The sequence below is a fragment of the Silene latifolia genome, chromosome 3 (genome assembly GCF_048544455.1).
Source record: "Silene latifolia isolate original U9 population chromosome 3, ASM4854445v1, whole genome shotgun sequence".
Taxonomy (NCBI): Eukaryota; Viridiplantae; Streptophyta; class Magnoliopsida; order Caryophyllales; family Caryophyllaceae; genus Silene; species Silene latifolia.
Window position 1 is genome coordinate 11,537,620 of NC_133528.1, and position 17,422 is coordinate 11,555,041.

Below are 17,422 nucleotides of genomic sequence, written 5' to 3' on the forward strand. Positions count from 1 at the left end.
ACCTCCGAGAACCCGTGCTTGAGCCGCCGCCGGATCCAGTGCCTTCAGCTGCTTGTCCATGAGTTCGTTGGGAGCCAGTCTACGATCACGCGCGTCAGCCTCAGGATGCTGCTGAACGACCTTCCCGTCCTTATCAAGCCCTAACCTCTTCAAGGTCCTCTCAGACAGATCCTGGCCAAACCGGTCTGCAAGAAACCAGACAAGAGTCACATAAAAGAAGTAAAACAAAGCTCTAAAAACAGGAGCATAATAGGCAAAGATGGGCCTCACACCGACCCTACTCACCCTGGTTGAGGGCCGGTATGAGGCCGACGCGGCAAAGCAGCTCATCCTGAAGAATAATCTGAGTCGGAGGCACCCATCCTTTCTCAGCATCAAACAGCTGCATCGCCCGCTCCTCATCCGCATTAAGACAGACCTTCGAAGCGGCCATCTTCAGCTGTTTCCGGCTGACCCATTTTTTACGCTCCCCCTTACTCTCGCACCGCAAGTTGACTTGGTGCTGGAAGGACCGGGGCAGCGGATAGTCATCCGGCACCTTAACGTACACCCACCGGTCTTTCCAGTCCTTGCAGGAGGAAAGCTTATCAACCGAAAGGTAGCCCGACTCCATCTGCACGCTGTACCACCCCACTTTGCCGGGGGTCGTTTGCCGTAGATGATGGATCCGGCGGAATAGGTTAACTGTAGGGACCTCCCCCTTAAAGAGACAGAGCCACACAAAGCCAACTATCGTCCTAATGGCCAACGGATGCAGTTGAGCCACAGCGACGTTCATAGCTTTGATAATGGCCGTGACGTGTTCATTCAAAGGAAACCGGAGCCCATACTCCAGGTGCCTGATATATACGCCGATATGACCCGGGGAAGGGCAACAAACCGCCTGACCCTCATCAGGGACAATAATCTTGTACCCCTCACCGAAGGAGAAATGACCCTCGAAAAGAGTTTCACCGGAACAACTGGCGAATTTAGTGGACCAGGCACGGTCAAGACCAGTCATGCAAGCCTCGCCGTGATCCAGGAGGTGCGGCCTCTCATCACCAGGAGAAATCCTTTCCTCACCGTCATCACCGTCATCATCATCATCATCATCATCCCAACTCTCCAAAATTTCTGGATCGACTTCGGGAGAAGGAGACCTAGGGCCCCCAGACCTTATCGGGACGGCGTCTAGTATCTCCTCCTCATCAAGACGCGACAGGGAACCCCCCGGCGCAGGTTTACTAGGACCAGCATCAGCAGAAGACATGTTCACGACAATTACTTAACAATTAAAAGTTGAAAATTCGTTTGTTTACCTTGAAGAAAAGTGCTACGCCGGAGTAACGTCTCTGAAGATTAGAAGAGAGAGAAGCCCTTGAAAGTTTAGAGAGAAGAAAATTTTAGAGAGAATGAAATTGATGGCCAATTTCAGGGACTAACTGCCCTATTTATAGGGGAAAGCCCATGGAGAAGGACCAATCAGAGCACAGCCCATGAAACGTCAGCCAATCAGCGAACAGACACGTGTCGGACATGCAACCACGGAATGTCAATCGTTGCAACAGTTAAACGTCAATCAATGCAACAGTGACCAAGCGTCTTCAACACACCCCTTCATATCTCTCTGCCTATTCATCTTCCTCAGCAAATTCCTAAGTATCTGTTCTCCGCCGGCCACATGATCAACCAAGCTAGGTAGCACCGGCCAGGGCAATCAAAAACAACCGGCACTCTCAACCCAGGTCTCGGCCAGTGTCACTTTCTTTTCCACATCGGATGCCCTTTACACATCCATGTGGAGGGGGGATATGGTACGGCCTGAGCAGGACCAAGCCGAGGTAGAAGAAGCCGAGAAAGAAAATTTTCACTTGCGCAGAATATACGCTCAACATACATCGGAGCCCATACCACGGCATAGACTACGCTGGGGGCAAATTGATGGGGCATATTCTGCACCCGCTGACCGAGTCAACATATTGAGCAAGGTCAAAGATATCCACAGCAAGTCAACGACTTAGACAGCCTCACCGACGCAGCCCGTCGGCCTGTCTCTTGGGTCTCGGCTGGTACAACGGCTAGCCGGGGCACATATCCGCGAACTCATATCCAAGACCCCTCGGCGGCGAGTCAACAGGGCCCGTCGGCCTGCTATGGGTCCCTCGGCCGAGGGCAGATCAGTCTTTCCACCTGCTAGCCACTTGGCCACTACGTGACAAAAGGCGAAAGTCTATAAATACTCCTCAACTCTCATTGAGGAAGGGATCCACAATTTAACCTAATAATCACTATTCATCTGGTAATATCTTCCTTATCTCTCTACAATATATACTTCGCCAAGTAACAACAACTTATCCTTTAAGTTTACTGACTTGAGCGTCGGAGTGAGTTCGCTCGGTCCAAAGTCGAGCCCTCAGTTTGTTCACTGTTTCAGGAGACCGCAAGGAAGAGTCAAGCAAGGACGTCATTCTACAAGCATAGGTGGTAACAAATAACTGCTCTGGAATTACACCCGGAACAATTCTATAAGTGCCTTTCATCTTAAAAATAACTCTCTTTCCTTCTCTTTTTTCTCTAGCTTTTCACCTCTTAATTATTTCCTTTAATTTCTCAACCATCATTGTCGTTACCACCGCCGTCAACCACCCTTTTATCACTGCCGTCGGCCACATTTTCTCACTTGCGAAGTATTTGTTGCTCCATTATTGAAATGGAATGGTAAATATGATTTAATCGCCTTTTGCCAAACCATTGAAGGTGCGAACTCATATAAGTGGATTGATGTCATAAAGAAAACAAGTCATTTGATGAATGAATGATGATGTTTGTACTTTGTTCCATTACCTAAAGTTTTGAAATATATATTGGTTTCAAATATTCATTTGTTACCAAGAAGGGTGTAAAAGGTAATGTGACAATCAGGATCATCGTGTTGGTATTGACTATAAGGACTTTTGGGCATATTCGTTTTTTGGTTATATTGGATGAATGTTAAAGATTTGTTTTCCAATGGTAACATTATGAAACTATTCAGTGCAGTAACTAGAACTTTGATTCAATAGATTCAAAGTAGATTCTACAAATTAAGGTAATTAATCCAATAAAGCTCAAGTAATAAGGTTTTCTGTCATAAAGATTACAAATCTGCAATGTTATCATCTTATTTAGTCTAGATGATTGTAGATATTCACGATTGAGTGAGAGTATGAAAATATTCCAGTTTTATACCCTTTCAGTAAAGGAGACAGATCTAGTCTCATTGATGCCCTACAGAAAATATGTATTCAGAAAATACAGTATGTCTTAATGTTTCATGTATTTAAGAAATATGTTATATACTTAGTTTGTACGTGGATACTGCGTACATTCTACAGTTTGACAGATATTAAGGTAATACAAATTAGGATCTTGGATCCATTAAGGGCAGCCAAGTATATTGTTTGTAATTTATATTTGGAACAAAACAATAATCATAGGAGATCGATTCAGGTTGAGATTATTCGGTACTTCGACTCCTAGTTGGTTATGAACTTTTGTTACAGGCTGCAAATTCAGTACGATATTGAAAGACCGCTTAAGTATTTATGACAAATGTGCAGTTAATATAGTTTCTAATAACAATACAAGTGACGTATTGTTTAAGGAACAATTCAGAGTGAAAAGGTGTCAATTATACATGTTGATACAAACTCCATTTTGCGGATCCGCTTATTAAGTAATTACCACCCACGGTCTTTCTTGAGCTAATTGCTCAAATGGATGTTTCGGTTTTAAGGAAATTCAGTTTGAGTGGGAGTTTGTCATGTTAGATACATTAAAGTTTACGGTTATTAAGTTCTACAAAAATAAGGTTTTCGGTTTACGGTTTCCCTCTGTGTTATTTTGGTTGATCTCACTAAGGTGGACCAGTTGAAAATATACATATTTTGGATCACATTTGGATGTTGTTACCATGCTATGCACCTATATTAGATTCATGTCGTTGGTTATATTGACATACGTGACCATTGAGGGTTCTGTTACGACAAACCGTAGCTGTAATACTCGCCCTGTTTAAGGACCTCTTGTTGACCGACCGTTTGACCAGAGAAGACCCGTAGGAAGGGATGGGAGAGAGTATAGAGGACTTACGTGACATTTTACTCGACCTAGTATGGGCTACTCGGCCGAGTAGTGGTAACACTCGACCGAGTAGGACTTACTCGGTCGAGTATGAAAGTACTCGACCGAGTATCGCCGCTGTGGACGCGTTATTATAAAACGCAGATTGGTAAACCTTATATCATTTTCGACGGTTCCCTATCTTTCTAACCCTAAGCTCTCTCTCTCTCACACACATTTATCACCACCTCCCTACACTTTCTCATCTAGCCTAGACACTAACCCAAGAGGAAAGAATGGTTCATACTTGGAGCCTTCGAGTCGGTATATCATCGTTGTCGACTTGGGTCCGCGTCTCAAGGTAAGTCGTTGTTCGTTGTTGCCTCTCAGTAGGTTTTGGGGTAGTCTAGTGATAGAATGTGGTTGCTATTTGTAGGATTCGTCTCGAAGTCTTGCATGGCTAGTTGTTGGATGCATTTTCATGGATTAGCGATGAGATAGGGTTTCCCTGCTCGATTTACTGTTTAATTGATTTAAGATTTTGTGGTAATTGTTTGTACGATTGATATTGTGATTATCTGCTGTTGTTGGATTAGAGTTTAATTTGGTGTTGGTGTTGTGTTGGTGATGTCCGCGAGGCGCGTCCTCGGCTGAATGGAGTCACTTGCAGGAGTGGCTTCACGCCCTAGCTTCGCCCTCTGTGGAACCCGTCATAGGAGGGGATGTGCACATTAGTGAACAGGGTTATCGCTCATTGATGAGCGGGGATTTGGGTTGCGGTCCCCCACTGGCAGGGCTACACACTTTAGTGTGTAGTCGGTTACATGACATGATTGGGAGTTGGAGGTGGATTGTGATAGTTGTTACTTTTATCGTACTTGTCTTACTTTGTTATGCAGTGGAATGACCCCGTGTTGTGTTTTAAAACTGTGGTGATCCATTCGGGAAGGGAATCGAGTCATCACGCTACCGAAGTAGATGTCGAAGTCACTCATATTTAGTAGTTCCTGTAGTAGTCTGTGTTGTATCTTTATCCCGCTGTTTAACAATGTAAAGTCTCAAACTATTTAATAAATATTCTTTTATTGTTTATTTGATCTACTATCTCGGGCAACCGATATGGTAGCACCTCCATACACTGGGGTGCTACTTTTCGGCCGCTACTTTTTTCCGGCACTGGGCTGCGCATGTAACACATTGTTACGAGGACGCAGCCTAGGCCTAACCTGATTTCAATGTGACACCAGCCTTCGTCCCTCTTGTTCTTGAACAGGACCAAAAGCATGTGACACCGACATTAAAAAATAATAAACCAGAGAAGCAAGTATTAGTACGGAGCTTCGTGTTTAAGAAACAAGCCGTGAGTAAAATAAAGGCCAAGTCGATCAGCGATCGAGTCCTGAACCCAAGTCGGTACGAGTCTGTTTCAGGTTTCCTTTGGAAACAACTCTTGCTAGCCTCGCGCAAGGTAGACCCTTCCGTGTTCAGTTTAACACTTGACTTGAGGACAAGATCCGACCCGCCTCTGGCCAACGTATCGATGGGTAATAATAAACACGAAATGGGTCTGGCCTTACCCGCGGTGGAGGAGAGAAGTCTAACTCACAAGCCCAAGAATGCTCTTATCTCCCAAAACCAATTGGCAATGGGAGAAACACCCCTAGGCCTTATAAGATAGACAATCTCTCTCTTTTTCACCGATGTGGGACTCACAAGTGGATTTATACTCCAACAGGTAATCTTATTGAAATAGCGTAGGCTACGGTTGAAAAACAGGCTGAACTCCCGGAGCTGGTGGCAGAGATCCACGAAACAATATCCAAAATGAAGGATATTGTTTCAGAATATCGAAGCCAAAAAAGAGAAGAAGCTAGGGAAACATAGAAGCAAAATTTCATGCAAGCAATATTTGAGTGTAAGGGTAAGAACGTCTACGGTCTAACTTCATGGTGTAATGCAGCCGGGTTCGGTGACGTTGATTTCGGGTTTGGTAAGCCTAAATGGATAGTCCCAATTGATGGAATATTAGAAAAAATGCTAAGGAATGCGATTGTGTTGACGGATTATACAGATGAAGAGGGTGACGGGTTTGAAGCCTGGATGTTCTTCGAGGAGGAATCCATAAGTTTTTGGAGAATAGTCCTGAGTTTCTTGCCTTTGCTTCCCCAAACTTTAAGCTCGACAATGCTAGTATTTGTTAAATCATAAGGAGTAGTATGTATGATCTCTGTTGGAGTATAAATCCACTTGTGAGTCCCACATCGGTGAAAAAGAGAGAGATTGTCTATCTTATAAGGCATAGGGGTGTTTCTCCCATTGTCAATTGGTTTTGGGAGATAAGAGCATTCTTGGGCTTGTGAGTTAGACTTCTCTCCTCCACCGCGGGTAAGGCCAGACCCATCTCGTGTTTATTATGGTATCAGAGCCCAAGGCAAAAAAAAAAAGACCTGGGTCTCGTGTTTAAAAACTGAGCCTTTATGTGCACCGACCCGCCGTGAGGATGTCCAGTCCCTCCGGTTTCAGCATGAGGAAGTCCAGTCCGGTTTCAGCATGAGGAAGTCCAGTCCCTCGGGTCGAGTGAGCAGTGTGACGGCTGTGAGGATGTCCAGTCCCTCCAGACCGATCTTTAAGTGGGCTCACAAGTGAGGGGGTGTGTTGGAGTATAAATCCACTTGTGAGTCCCACATCGGTGAAAAAGAGAGAGATTGTCTATCTTATAAGGCCTAGGGGTGTTTCTCCCATTGCCAATTGGTTTTGGGAGATAAGAGCATTCTTGGGCTTGTGAGTTAGACTTCTCTCCTCCACCGCGGGTAAGGCCAGACCCATCTCGTGTTTATTAATCTCCACCATTTTTGAATCATTTGTTTACCTTTAATTAAAATACGTCTCACAAAGATTATAAAAGGTAGACAATTGACTCATTATCAAATTAACCAACTTACTAACAACATAACTAACTCTAATTGTGTCCTTTAAGCTAATCTTGTATTATCAATAATATCTTATCTTTGTTTTGTTTTGACAAGGGTCCTATATTCATATACAAGTACGGAGTATTTCTTTAACGTAATAGTCAAAAGATCAACGTTGTAGTATAGGTTGTCTCCAATCAGCTAAACTACACCATATAACAGCATCGATAATGGTTACAAACCGTTGTAGGATAGACACGGAATCGTAATAAAAATGACTGTTGTTAAATGTTTTTATTAAAGAAAAAGAGCTAGTATAGTAAGATATGGCAAACAGATTAATTGGGTTATTAGTGAGTCATTTCAGATTCTAGTCATTCGGGATTGCAAGCATTTGAATTGAGTCACATTTTTTCGAATTCCAGTCAATTTAGTGTATTTTTTTATCAAGTTGTATAGCCATAAAGAGCACTATACATCTATTAACATTCTGGTGGAATGGATGGATCGCCTCTACCTAAGTTGTAGTTTAAATACGGGTCCTATGTTTAAATGTCGATTAGATCATTAAATAAGGATCGGATTATTAAGCCAAGTCAGTTTTACTAAGGCTTTGTTAGTACATGAATTAACTATGGAATAAAGGTAAGGTTATATTTTCCTAAGGATAAAAATGTGAATTTATTTTTTTCCCAATCTACTCTTAGAATAGGCTGGGGGAGCAGCATATTGTAAAATAATAGATTCGGCCCCAATCTACTATCTCAATATGTTGTTTACCAAACACCCAAAATAACATATTGACCGGTCAAATATGCTAAAAGTACTAAATATGCTATTTTTTTGTCAATTCGTTATTTACCAAACATCCCTAAGCCTAAGTGTTAACACAAATTTTCATTTAAGACGTCTTTCTCTCATCATAACACAAAAGGGAAACATCACATGGCGGCCGAGGTGGGGAGCATCTAGATCCAAGCTAAAAGTACACCAATTTTGATTTCACAATTCAAACCGTCAAACAAGACATACCTCCAGACTTGTTTACCTTAGCAAAAATTGAACTTCTTCAATAGTTCAGATCACATCAAAATCCTTAATTCATCACCAAAATCCTACACAAATCCAACACTTCCAACTCTAAATTTTCTACCAATTTCTTTCTCCCTTGTTTAATCACCCAAAAACCCAGAAATCCCACTAAAAAATCCCATATTTATCCTTGATTTCACCCAAATTATGGTGAAATTCAGGATTTTGAGTAATGGGTTTGTGTTAATTTTGTATGTTTTGTTGTTACAATGTTTAATTTTTAAAAGGGTAGATTGTAGAAGAACCCAATTAAGTAAAGAAGCATATGTAACATTATTGTATGGAGATGAATTTGTTTTGGGTGTTCGAGTTTTGGGGAAGTCAATTAAAGATACTGGTTCGAGTAAAGATATGGTTGTTTTGGTTTCTGATGGTGTTTCTGATTATGCAAAGTCTCTTCTTGAGGTTAATTTTCTGTTTTACTGTATTTCTATTCATGTCTTTTAGTATAAATTTATTGTTTTTGGTGGTTAGTTTATGTAATCACTCCGTCTCAATCATTTGTTTATCTTTTTTTATTCTTTGTTTCGGTATTTTAATCAAAGATAAAATGATCGGGATGGAGGGAGTATGTTTTAGTTCTGAACATTGTTTGAATCCTGGTTTTGAAAGTGGGTGTTTAGTTATGTTACTCTGACTCGGCTGCAAGTATCGTACGTGACACGGTGTTGGATACAGTTATTTTCCATGAAGTTTTCAGCTTTTTGGTCTGATATGAAAATTTTCAAGTGTTGGACACCTGATACGCAACCAAAGTGAAGTGTCTCAGTAATTTTGATTGTGGGAAAAGTTGGAGTTCATTTGTGGTATTCAAATGTGTTGAAATGAGTTTTAAGGGGAAAGTGTCTAGCTATGGGAGTGTTAATAGGAAACATTTATTTTGCAAAAGAAGATGAGATTAGGTGCTATTCCTTCTTTGGCGATTGTGGATGTTTAGATTTATAATAGGTCGAATGTAAAACGGTTCTACGCTAATATAGTTAGAAGCATCAACTGAGGACATATATGCCCTTATCACAACATGTAAGTACTTAATAGAAGTAGTTACAAAAGAATAAAATGTGTCTCGGATTATATGTACACCGCCTCTCACAAAGATTTGTGTTGGATTTATGAGAGTAGCTCTAAAGCAGACATACTGGTAGACTAGGAAAAGGCTTTTGTCTGGTGAATTGTTGATGCTGTTTTTATTTTTTTTTGTTTTAATTATGATTGGACTTCATCAAACATGTCTTTGGATTATTTACCATCTGTAGCAATTAAGCAAAAAATATGTTTATGGTTATGGCAAAACATATTACAAGTGTGCGTAGAGGGTTAAGGAGTTGGATATTTGTGTTGGTACTTGGTGCCACAAGAGGCATTGGTTGAGGCGTTGAGTTGTTTTCGTATGATTTTATAATGGTACATTGGGCAATGAACAATGATCACTGCATATGCACGGAATTCTGTGTTAGTGGGAATGAGGTTCTTAGGCTAACCGCAACTTTGGTTGTCTTCCTTAGTGATGAGCTAGAAGCCTAGAAGTTAGTTTGGCCGCCTGGGTTTACCTTTATCTGGTTTTTAACTCCTTGCAATTACCTTGCTAAACAACCCTAGGAGATTGACTGCACTGAAACATTCTTATTTACTACTTCCTCCCGTCAAATCCAGAAATCCCATAATTTCAAGTTCCTCTCACAAAAAAGGTGAGGCCGGGGTGTTTGGATTTGAAATGAGGGAGTACTACCTAAACTTTGACCAATAATTTCATCATATATATGTAGAGGCGCAACACAAAATTTGTCACATTTAGATTTTCAATATAACTGTTCGTATAATTATTTTCCAAAAGTGGTACTGTTGCATATTATGAGAAAATATCTCCGAAGCTGACATAGGTCGACCTGCTAAGTCAACTGGGAACAATTTAAACGGAACAACGGGAGTATATTATGCACTATATATACACTTTGTTGAGGCCTTGTATATGTAGTACTCCGTATAACTTAGCATATAGTTTGATGAACCATTGCATATGTTGAAAGAAACTTAATTGTTGGTATTGATTGTTGGTTTGATAGGCTGATGGTTGGATAGTGGAGATGATTTCTTTGTTGGAGAATCCAAATCGTGTTCGTCCAACGAGGTTTTGGGGTGTTTACACTAAGCTGAAAATATTCAACATGACCAACTACAAAAAGAGTAACTCCATCACTTGGGTCTAATGGCTTTTGTTGTCACGATCTATTTATCATAATCTTCTTTCATTTTCATCTGTTGATATACACAATCATGTTTTCCATGCAGTTGTGTACCTTGATGCGGATACAATTGTAATCCAGAACATTGATGATCTTTTTAAATGTGGGAAATTTTGCGCTAACCTGAAGCATTCCGAAAGGCTAAATTCTGGAGTTCTGGTTGTTGAGCCATCGGAAGCGCTTTTTAATGACATGATGAAGAAAATCACTACACTACCTTCTTATACTGGAGGTATGCACTTCCTGTTACCTTTCATGCAAAAATTTTGAAAAAAATGGGATTGTTTACGGACTCATGTTTTGACATTAAGTTCTATCTCCGCACTGTTGTATGGGGTGCTGTGTTGCCTGTTATATTGTGCATTTTGACCTTGAAAGCTATTGATCTTCGATTTCTGTACCTAGATACAAGATGGCAGGGTTGCCGAATTCATAATACACATAATTCGAATTCGCAATTCGCTCAAAATAGGGAATTGAATACGCAAAGTATTACAAAAAAAAAGCAATTCGCGAATTCATAATTACTAATACGCTTCATTTACATGATGATAATAACAAAAAAAACAAAAGGTTCATTGCATTAAAGATCAACAATTCAGCATTACAAAGTGACGGAACCACCAAAATAAGTCTACTGATCATATTTTCAGGTTTAAGTAAACACAAAGTGACGAAACCAGACAAAACACCAAAATAAGATTAAGTTGCTAGTCTACTGATATATCTTCTCCTTTCCCTCTGAAGTTGATCATATTATATTGAATTTTTAGTTTTTAATACACGAATTGAACTTGTAAAATTCGCTAATTTTTATATATAATTCGCGAATTAGCGCGAATTAATACATGAATTAAACTTTTAGTATTCGCTAGTTTTTATATATAATTCGCGAATTAATTCGAAAACGTTTTGCGAATTGATACGTGCTTATTAATTCGCAATACGCACCCTATGTTAGCGAATTAGGTAACCCTGCAAGATGGTGACTTTGCCTTTAATTCGCATCTATGTAATCATGAGGTGTCTGTTCTTTTTACTAGATAGTGGATAGTGTATGGCTGGCTAACTGAACACTTGCAGCATGTGCTTGGGTTTACTTTAAAAAAAACACGCTCTTTTCATTTGTGTTTAATATATTTTCCTTTTTAAAATGTTCAAATATATTTGCCTTGTGTCCGATTGTCCGACTTTGGTAAGAATTACCCGCAAAACACTCCCATGTGAGTGTGGGCGTTCCTGAAACTTTATCCCAAAAGCAACTGTTGTGAATTCAGCTGAATGGAGGGTGTAGTTGTTAGTCTGGGTCTGTATAGCAGTAATTCATGATAAGCTGAAAAAGATCTGTATTTTTCTTTCCATTCATTTGCTTTAGATTTCCCTCACTTTCAAACTTACATTATAGGCTTAATGCTATGGTGCAAACTTTTCAGATTAATGTGGTAGTGTGTTTCTGTTGGTTTATTACTTTATTATTCTTACACTTGCTATTACTTTATCATGTCAGGAGATCAGGGGTTTCTGAATTCTTATTATGTTGGATTTGCCAATGCACATTTATTTGAGCCTAATCTGTCGGCTGAAGAGGTCAAGTCTAGGACAGCTCCATCGATGCAGCGCCTCTCTACTCTCTATAATGCTGATGTTGGTCTGTACATGCTCGCAAACAAGGTATTTGGCATTGAAAAGATTTCCACTCTTAGTGCGTTTGACTGCCGGTTATTTTCATCACCCATTTTCTTTCTAAAATATCGTTTGGCTCATTTCAATTTGCCATAAGGAGTCGGGCTATGTTACCTCGACCCAGCTTGGAAGTTTGAAGTGTCGAACATGCAACACAACCAGAATGAACGCTGTGGTAAACAAAAATTACCCCGTTTGGATCAGAGTATAAAGTAATATCGAATCAGGCCGCTCCTTTCCTTGAAAGAATTTACATGCGGCCACTACCTTAACTTTGGTTCCCTAAGCTCCATCTAGAAAACTAGGTCCGGCTTTCTGATTTGGCCCCTCCAGAAACTGCTTTCGGGTAAAATGCTAGTCGTATCCATTCTGTCTCCGGCTCTCCGCTCTAGGCAACGAACATGAACATTCCAATTTTAGACCGAATACATGTACATGCTATAATGAAATATTTTAAAAAAAATGAAATCTAGGAGTCAAGACAACCTACTACTGTATTAGTATTTAGTTAAGTGTTTTATATCAAAAAGAAAGAAAAATTATTTGTTTTGTGGAATGTGAGACTGTGAGAGTTACACTAACTAATTACCCGACTATTGCCATCGTTTTGCACTATATTTATAATCCCAAATTTCTTGAAATTTTAAATGTATATGTATGCAGTGGATGGTAGATGAGAAGGAACTTCGTGTCATCCATTACACACTTGGCCCCCTAAAACCATGGGATTGGTGGACAGCTTGGCTTGTGAAACCTGTTGATCTCTGGCAGGTATGTAAATAACCTTCTCTTCTGTATTATGGATGTACATTTTCTTACAACGCCGGATTTTATTACAGTATCATTGTCTCTATGTCCTAGTACATATCAAATTCTTTTTCTCCCATGTCCATTATCACTAACCAGTAATCATCTATTAGTTTTTCGCATTTCCTTGGCCCACAACTTGTTAGGGGTTAATTGTGGGGGATCTTATTGATCGCTTGATGCTGTTGTTGCAGGACATTAGACTGAAGGTTGAGGAATCTCTTCCTGGGACCGGTGGTGGGAGTAACCCTGGAGATGAACTTTGGGTCAAAAGTCTTTTTATGATTCCCATCGTTGGCCTTATATTCATTTTTTACCGTCTTTTTCTTCAGGTACCTCATTTTTTAGTCAGAAAAATTGCCTCATTATGGATCTTAAATCTGAAAGCACTCATGTTTTGTTTTAGGTTTCCTCGCTTTCGGGGAGTACTTCATTTTGTGATCGTATGAGACATCTTGCTTATCGATTTAGAACAGGGATTCTACTTCCCTATCCTTCTGGCTCTCCTTCATCAGCCATTAACTCCAACCAACAGGTCTGCTTCACTTTCCGGCTGATATCTAAATGTTGAATAGAGTTCGGATTATTGGTGTGTATATTGGGGAGATGGGTTGGTCATATAGTTTAACGGGCTAGTCCACATTATCTTCATGTATTATTATCTCTTAGGAGACGAACTGGTTAAACATAGATGTTCATGTTTATTTATGTTATAAAGCTGTAAATTTGTCTTACATCTTTGTGCTAAATTTATTACAGTTATACAATGGATTGCTGTCCAAGGTGCCTTGGTTTCTAGGAGGAATGTCGATAGCTATCTGCCTTCTAGCCTTTGTTATGTCCCTCATCCTGGGACTTCTTATTGTTCCCCGCCAAGTGCTTCCATGGACTGGGCTATTACTTATGTATGAGTGGACTTTTACGATCTTCTTTCTTCTGTTTGGCGGATATCTACGTCTAATTTATCGGTGGGGAAACATCAAAAGCTGTCAAGCAGGGCTTTATTCTTCAGATCCTGAATCATTAGATAATTATACTGGGAAAGGTCCGTAACTTCTATCTTATTATGTTACTCCAAATCTTCGAATTACTTGTGTACCCGTATTTGGCACTCCAAATTCCTACATTGCCATGACATTTGGGTACTTCATTTTAAATCAAAAGTATGAGAACATTTTGTAAGAAACTTGAGTGCATTGGACACGTATCCGTATACTTCTAAGTTCTAACCAACCAAATCTGAGTTTCGTAGCTGTCATATCTATATACTTATATGTACCTTGCTTTAGATAGTTCCCACTCATTGTGTGGCTGGGTCATATTTGTTATTCAGGTCATCAGCGGCTGGCGTCTTCTCACGATGCTGCAATGCTGCATTATGGGTTTGAACTGGTTCTCTTAGCCATTGCAGTTCCAGCGTTGCCTTTTCTTCTCGGGATTAGTGCTTTGTTTGTGAGGTAATCTATTAACTTCTGTGCAAGTTGCTTGTTAGTTATTCACTTTTTGGTTTTATCGTCCTCGTTAGCAATTTGATCTACTTCACTTCACAATGGGTCCCAAAATTTTTTATTTGGGTTCTGGGGTGTTGAAAATAGCAAAATGGCTCACTAAATTTATTACGCTTCTTTTTTTTAGTACTCTATTGTTCAGTTTTTCCCCATTCATAGAAGCACCCCATAGATATTCTGGCCGTGTTCTTTGTTGATACATTTGCAATAAAGAAATACAGTTTTAGGTGGATTCACTATCCGCTCAAATTATATTCGTGTCAAAGTCAAATTGAGCAATTTTAGAGAATTAGAGGGAGTATGAAGTAATAGGGCATAGTTTGTAATTTTTAACGCAATTATATCGCGAGTCTGTACAATCAGCCTCCTTGTGACCTTGTGTCTGTTTCAAACACCTATGTTACTTTTGACTCATACCTCCCGTACTCATGTCCAACAGAATCAACACCGAACACTTTAGCATGAGTATGACACTTGGACATTAATTTTAACCAAAAATACGAGAAGTTTTTGATAAATGTAGACGAATCCAACACTTAGACATGCACCTATGTCGGATTTTTCTAACCGAGTCTCAGTATCATAGATGATAGATTCATAGCTGAACACTGGGGAAAATTCTCTACATTCATTCTCCTTTAGCCCACCATTTGAAGAAATCCTCGAGGCATTGGTTGTTTGCGTAGGTTGTTGAGTCACACTTCTTTTGGAATTGCATATTAGGTGCAAGAGTTGATTTAGGACAGACCAGGTCTGTTCTTTTCAAAATCCGTGTGTTAGATTGTTTGCAGTAACCTTCTCTATTGACCCTCGTTTTTTGTTCTATGTCCTTAAGACTGTCACGGCTTATGTTCTAGACGCCTTTGTCCATCTGTTTCTATATTGTAGGCTATATCTTTGCTTTCAGTAGTCGATCTTTTCATGCGCAAAATTTGGGCAAAAATAAGGTTAGATGTTAGTTAGTAGAAATCTTAGCAAGCCTCTTTAGTGCAACTTTGTACGTGATCGGTATTGTAACTGGTTACAAACTTGTTGAGGAATCCTATTGGACTGGTCAATGTCGTATCATGTCATGCATGGCAGTGAGGGTTTTCACTTTTCTTGATATTAAGGCAGCTAAAAGGGCCCCTTAATATTGATGTTGATAGATTATGAACTCGGTGTCATGAGTACCACAACTTAATTTTACCAGTTAAACGAGGTAATTTTTTCTATGTTTCTTACCTTCCAAGCTCTTCATGTCATCCACTCAAGATGTTCCCCTCGTGGGATTGAGGAGTCGTATATCAGATAAGTCTCCAATATTAAGGTCTATGATTTTAACACAACACTTCTCCCTCGTCTTTACAGGCTAGGTTTGATGGTAGTAGGAGGCATTGTATTGGCTGCTTTCATGGCTTACGCATCAGAACAACTTGGTATAAAATCCTTTTTAAGAGGACTTGAAGACCGAGATGCGCGAACGAGTAGTACATGTTTCTTTTGCTGATTTTATTCTAGTTTTTTTTTTTCCTCGTATGTAGGTGTATCGACGTAGATCTTGCTCCCCTTTTATTTATGTGTAGATTAAGTTAAGGGGGTTTTGCCATTTTCGAGTTATCATCTCCCCTCTTGGGTTTGTTGTTGTAATCTTGTAATTTTATCAACGAGTTCAAATCACCCATTAAACAGTCTTTTCGGAAATTTTGCATATATTCAATTCTCTCAACATTAACGTAGAAATTATTTGAGATATTAGAAAGTGTTTTTGTTATTGTATCCAATCCTCTTAGCATTATCTTTAAGACTACTTGTATCTTTGTCAACACAAAATCTCATTGAAGACGGCGATATCCGTCACAAGCTTGTTATAATTGCTGTAATTTGGTGTGATTAACTTCCGCTGTTCTTCCCAACCCTTCTAAAATCCTCTATTGTTAACCGTCTGTGTCTCGGTGTAAGCCTGGTCTCAGATTAAGCTAATAAGCCAACGCCAAGGACCTGTAGAATGTAGACCTAGAAAACACGTCAACGGGTCAAGTTTCCGTCGGGTCAATTTGGATTTGCAAGAACTCGTGCTGAATCAGGTCGCATAATTTTGGGTACGAGTTATTTCGCTTATTCAAGGATAACGGTCAATATGGGATAATGAATATTCGGGTCGGGTTGGATTTTGTCGTGTTAATTCAGGTTTCAGGTTAGATTCGTGTGCGGTCAAGAAGACAGCTTGTTATTGTTGGATTCAAGAAAGTTGGGTACCCTAGGGACATGGGCACTGTCAACAATCAATGTGAAATTAATCAATGCCAAAATAAGTTGAGCATAAATTGCTGTATTCAACAAATATCTTCTGTTCTTCCAATTTTTATTTTCTTTACATGGTTGAACCACTTACACATTTGTTGTACTTGCATCAACAATGAAGTTGCCTAGAATAATAGGCATGCTAATATTAGCAGTTTTCCTAGTAACACAATATGTGATGTGTTATGTTGCGACGGGACGTGCCTTACAAGACCCTCGACCGGCTCATTACACCATTGATCAACTTCAGGCTGAGCTAACGAGGAGGCATAGAGCGCGGAGAGTTAGAAGAAAACGGCCATCTAATGTTCCATCTCCACCAATGAGTAACCATGCACCTCATTGGTACAAATCTCCTCCACCCTATACTCGTCGCTTCCCTCCTCCTCCTCCACCTCTGCCGCCTCCTCCTCCTCCTTGTCCGAGCTCACGTGTCAATGTACCATATTCATCGCCGCCTCCTCCTCCTCCGTCCCCTCATTGATCTTGACTGTACTTCCTTTATTCAGTTTTTAACCATCTCGAGTCATCCCCTCCTTAATGATTGTATACTTTCTTCACCCCTACGTGCGTCTCATTGGCGCAAAATCGTTGTATTCTAAACATTTTAGCACTGTAGCTCAAAACCGGGAAAAAATTCATTAATTAATGAAAAAGGTTTTTTTTTTCCAATAAAAAACTAGTATTCACTCATGAAATATAGTTATGAAATATAGTTAAGACCTTTTTTTCAAGAATTCATTATGTCATTTATTCACTACATTGAAATTTTTTGCCTCCTTACTGTATATCTTGATTCCGCCACTATTTG

At 39.9% G+C, this 17,422-nt stretch overlaps 1 protein-coding gene across 1 annotated transcript; it reads left to right on the top strand.

Moving 5' to 3' along the window:
- Positions 1-7,881: 7,881 nt before the first annotated feature.
- Positions 7,882-16,022, top strand: LOC141647195 (inositol phosphorylceramide glucuronosyltransferase 1). Its single transcript, XM_074455300.1, has 10 exons — positions 7,882-8,492; positions 10,151-10,271; positions 10,377-10,562; positions 11,838-12,001; positions 12,677-12,784; positions 13,015-13,152; positions 13,227-13,355; positions 13,580-13,865; positions 14,154-14,277; positions 15,679-16,022. The coding sequence occupies exons 1-10, from the start codon at positions 8,235-8,237 to the stop codon at positions 15,815-15,817; spliced, it is 1,653 nt and encodes a 550-aa protein (XP_074311401.1). The 5' UTR covers positions 7,882-8,234; the 3' UTR covers positions 15,818-16,022.
- The last annotated feature ends 1,400 nt before the right edge of the window (positions 16,023-17,422 follow it).

Bases quoted from the DNA above. Each gene is read 5' to 3' on its own strand.
- LOC141647195 (XM_074455300.1), top strand. From the start codon at position 8,235: ATGGTGAAATTCAGGATTTTGAGTAATGGGTTTGTGTTAATTTTGTAT. The intron at 12,002-12,676 runs GTATTTGGCATT...ATATGTATGCAG, and splicing joins TGTACATGCTCGCAAACAAG to TGGATGGTAGATGAGAAGGA. The intron at 13,153-13,226 runs GTACCTCATTTT...GTTTTGTTTTAG, and splicing joins TTTACCGTCTTTTTCTTCAG to GTTTCCTCGCTTTCGGGGAG.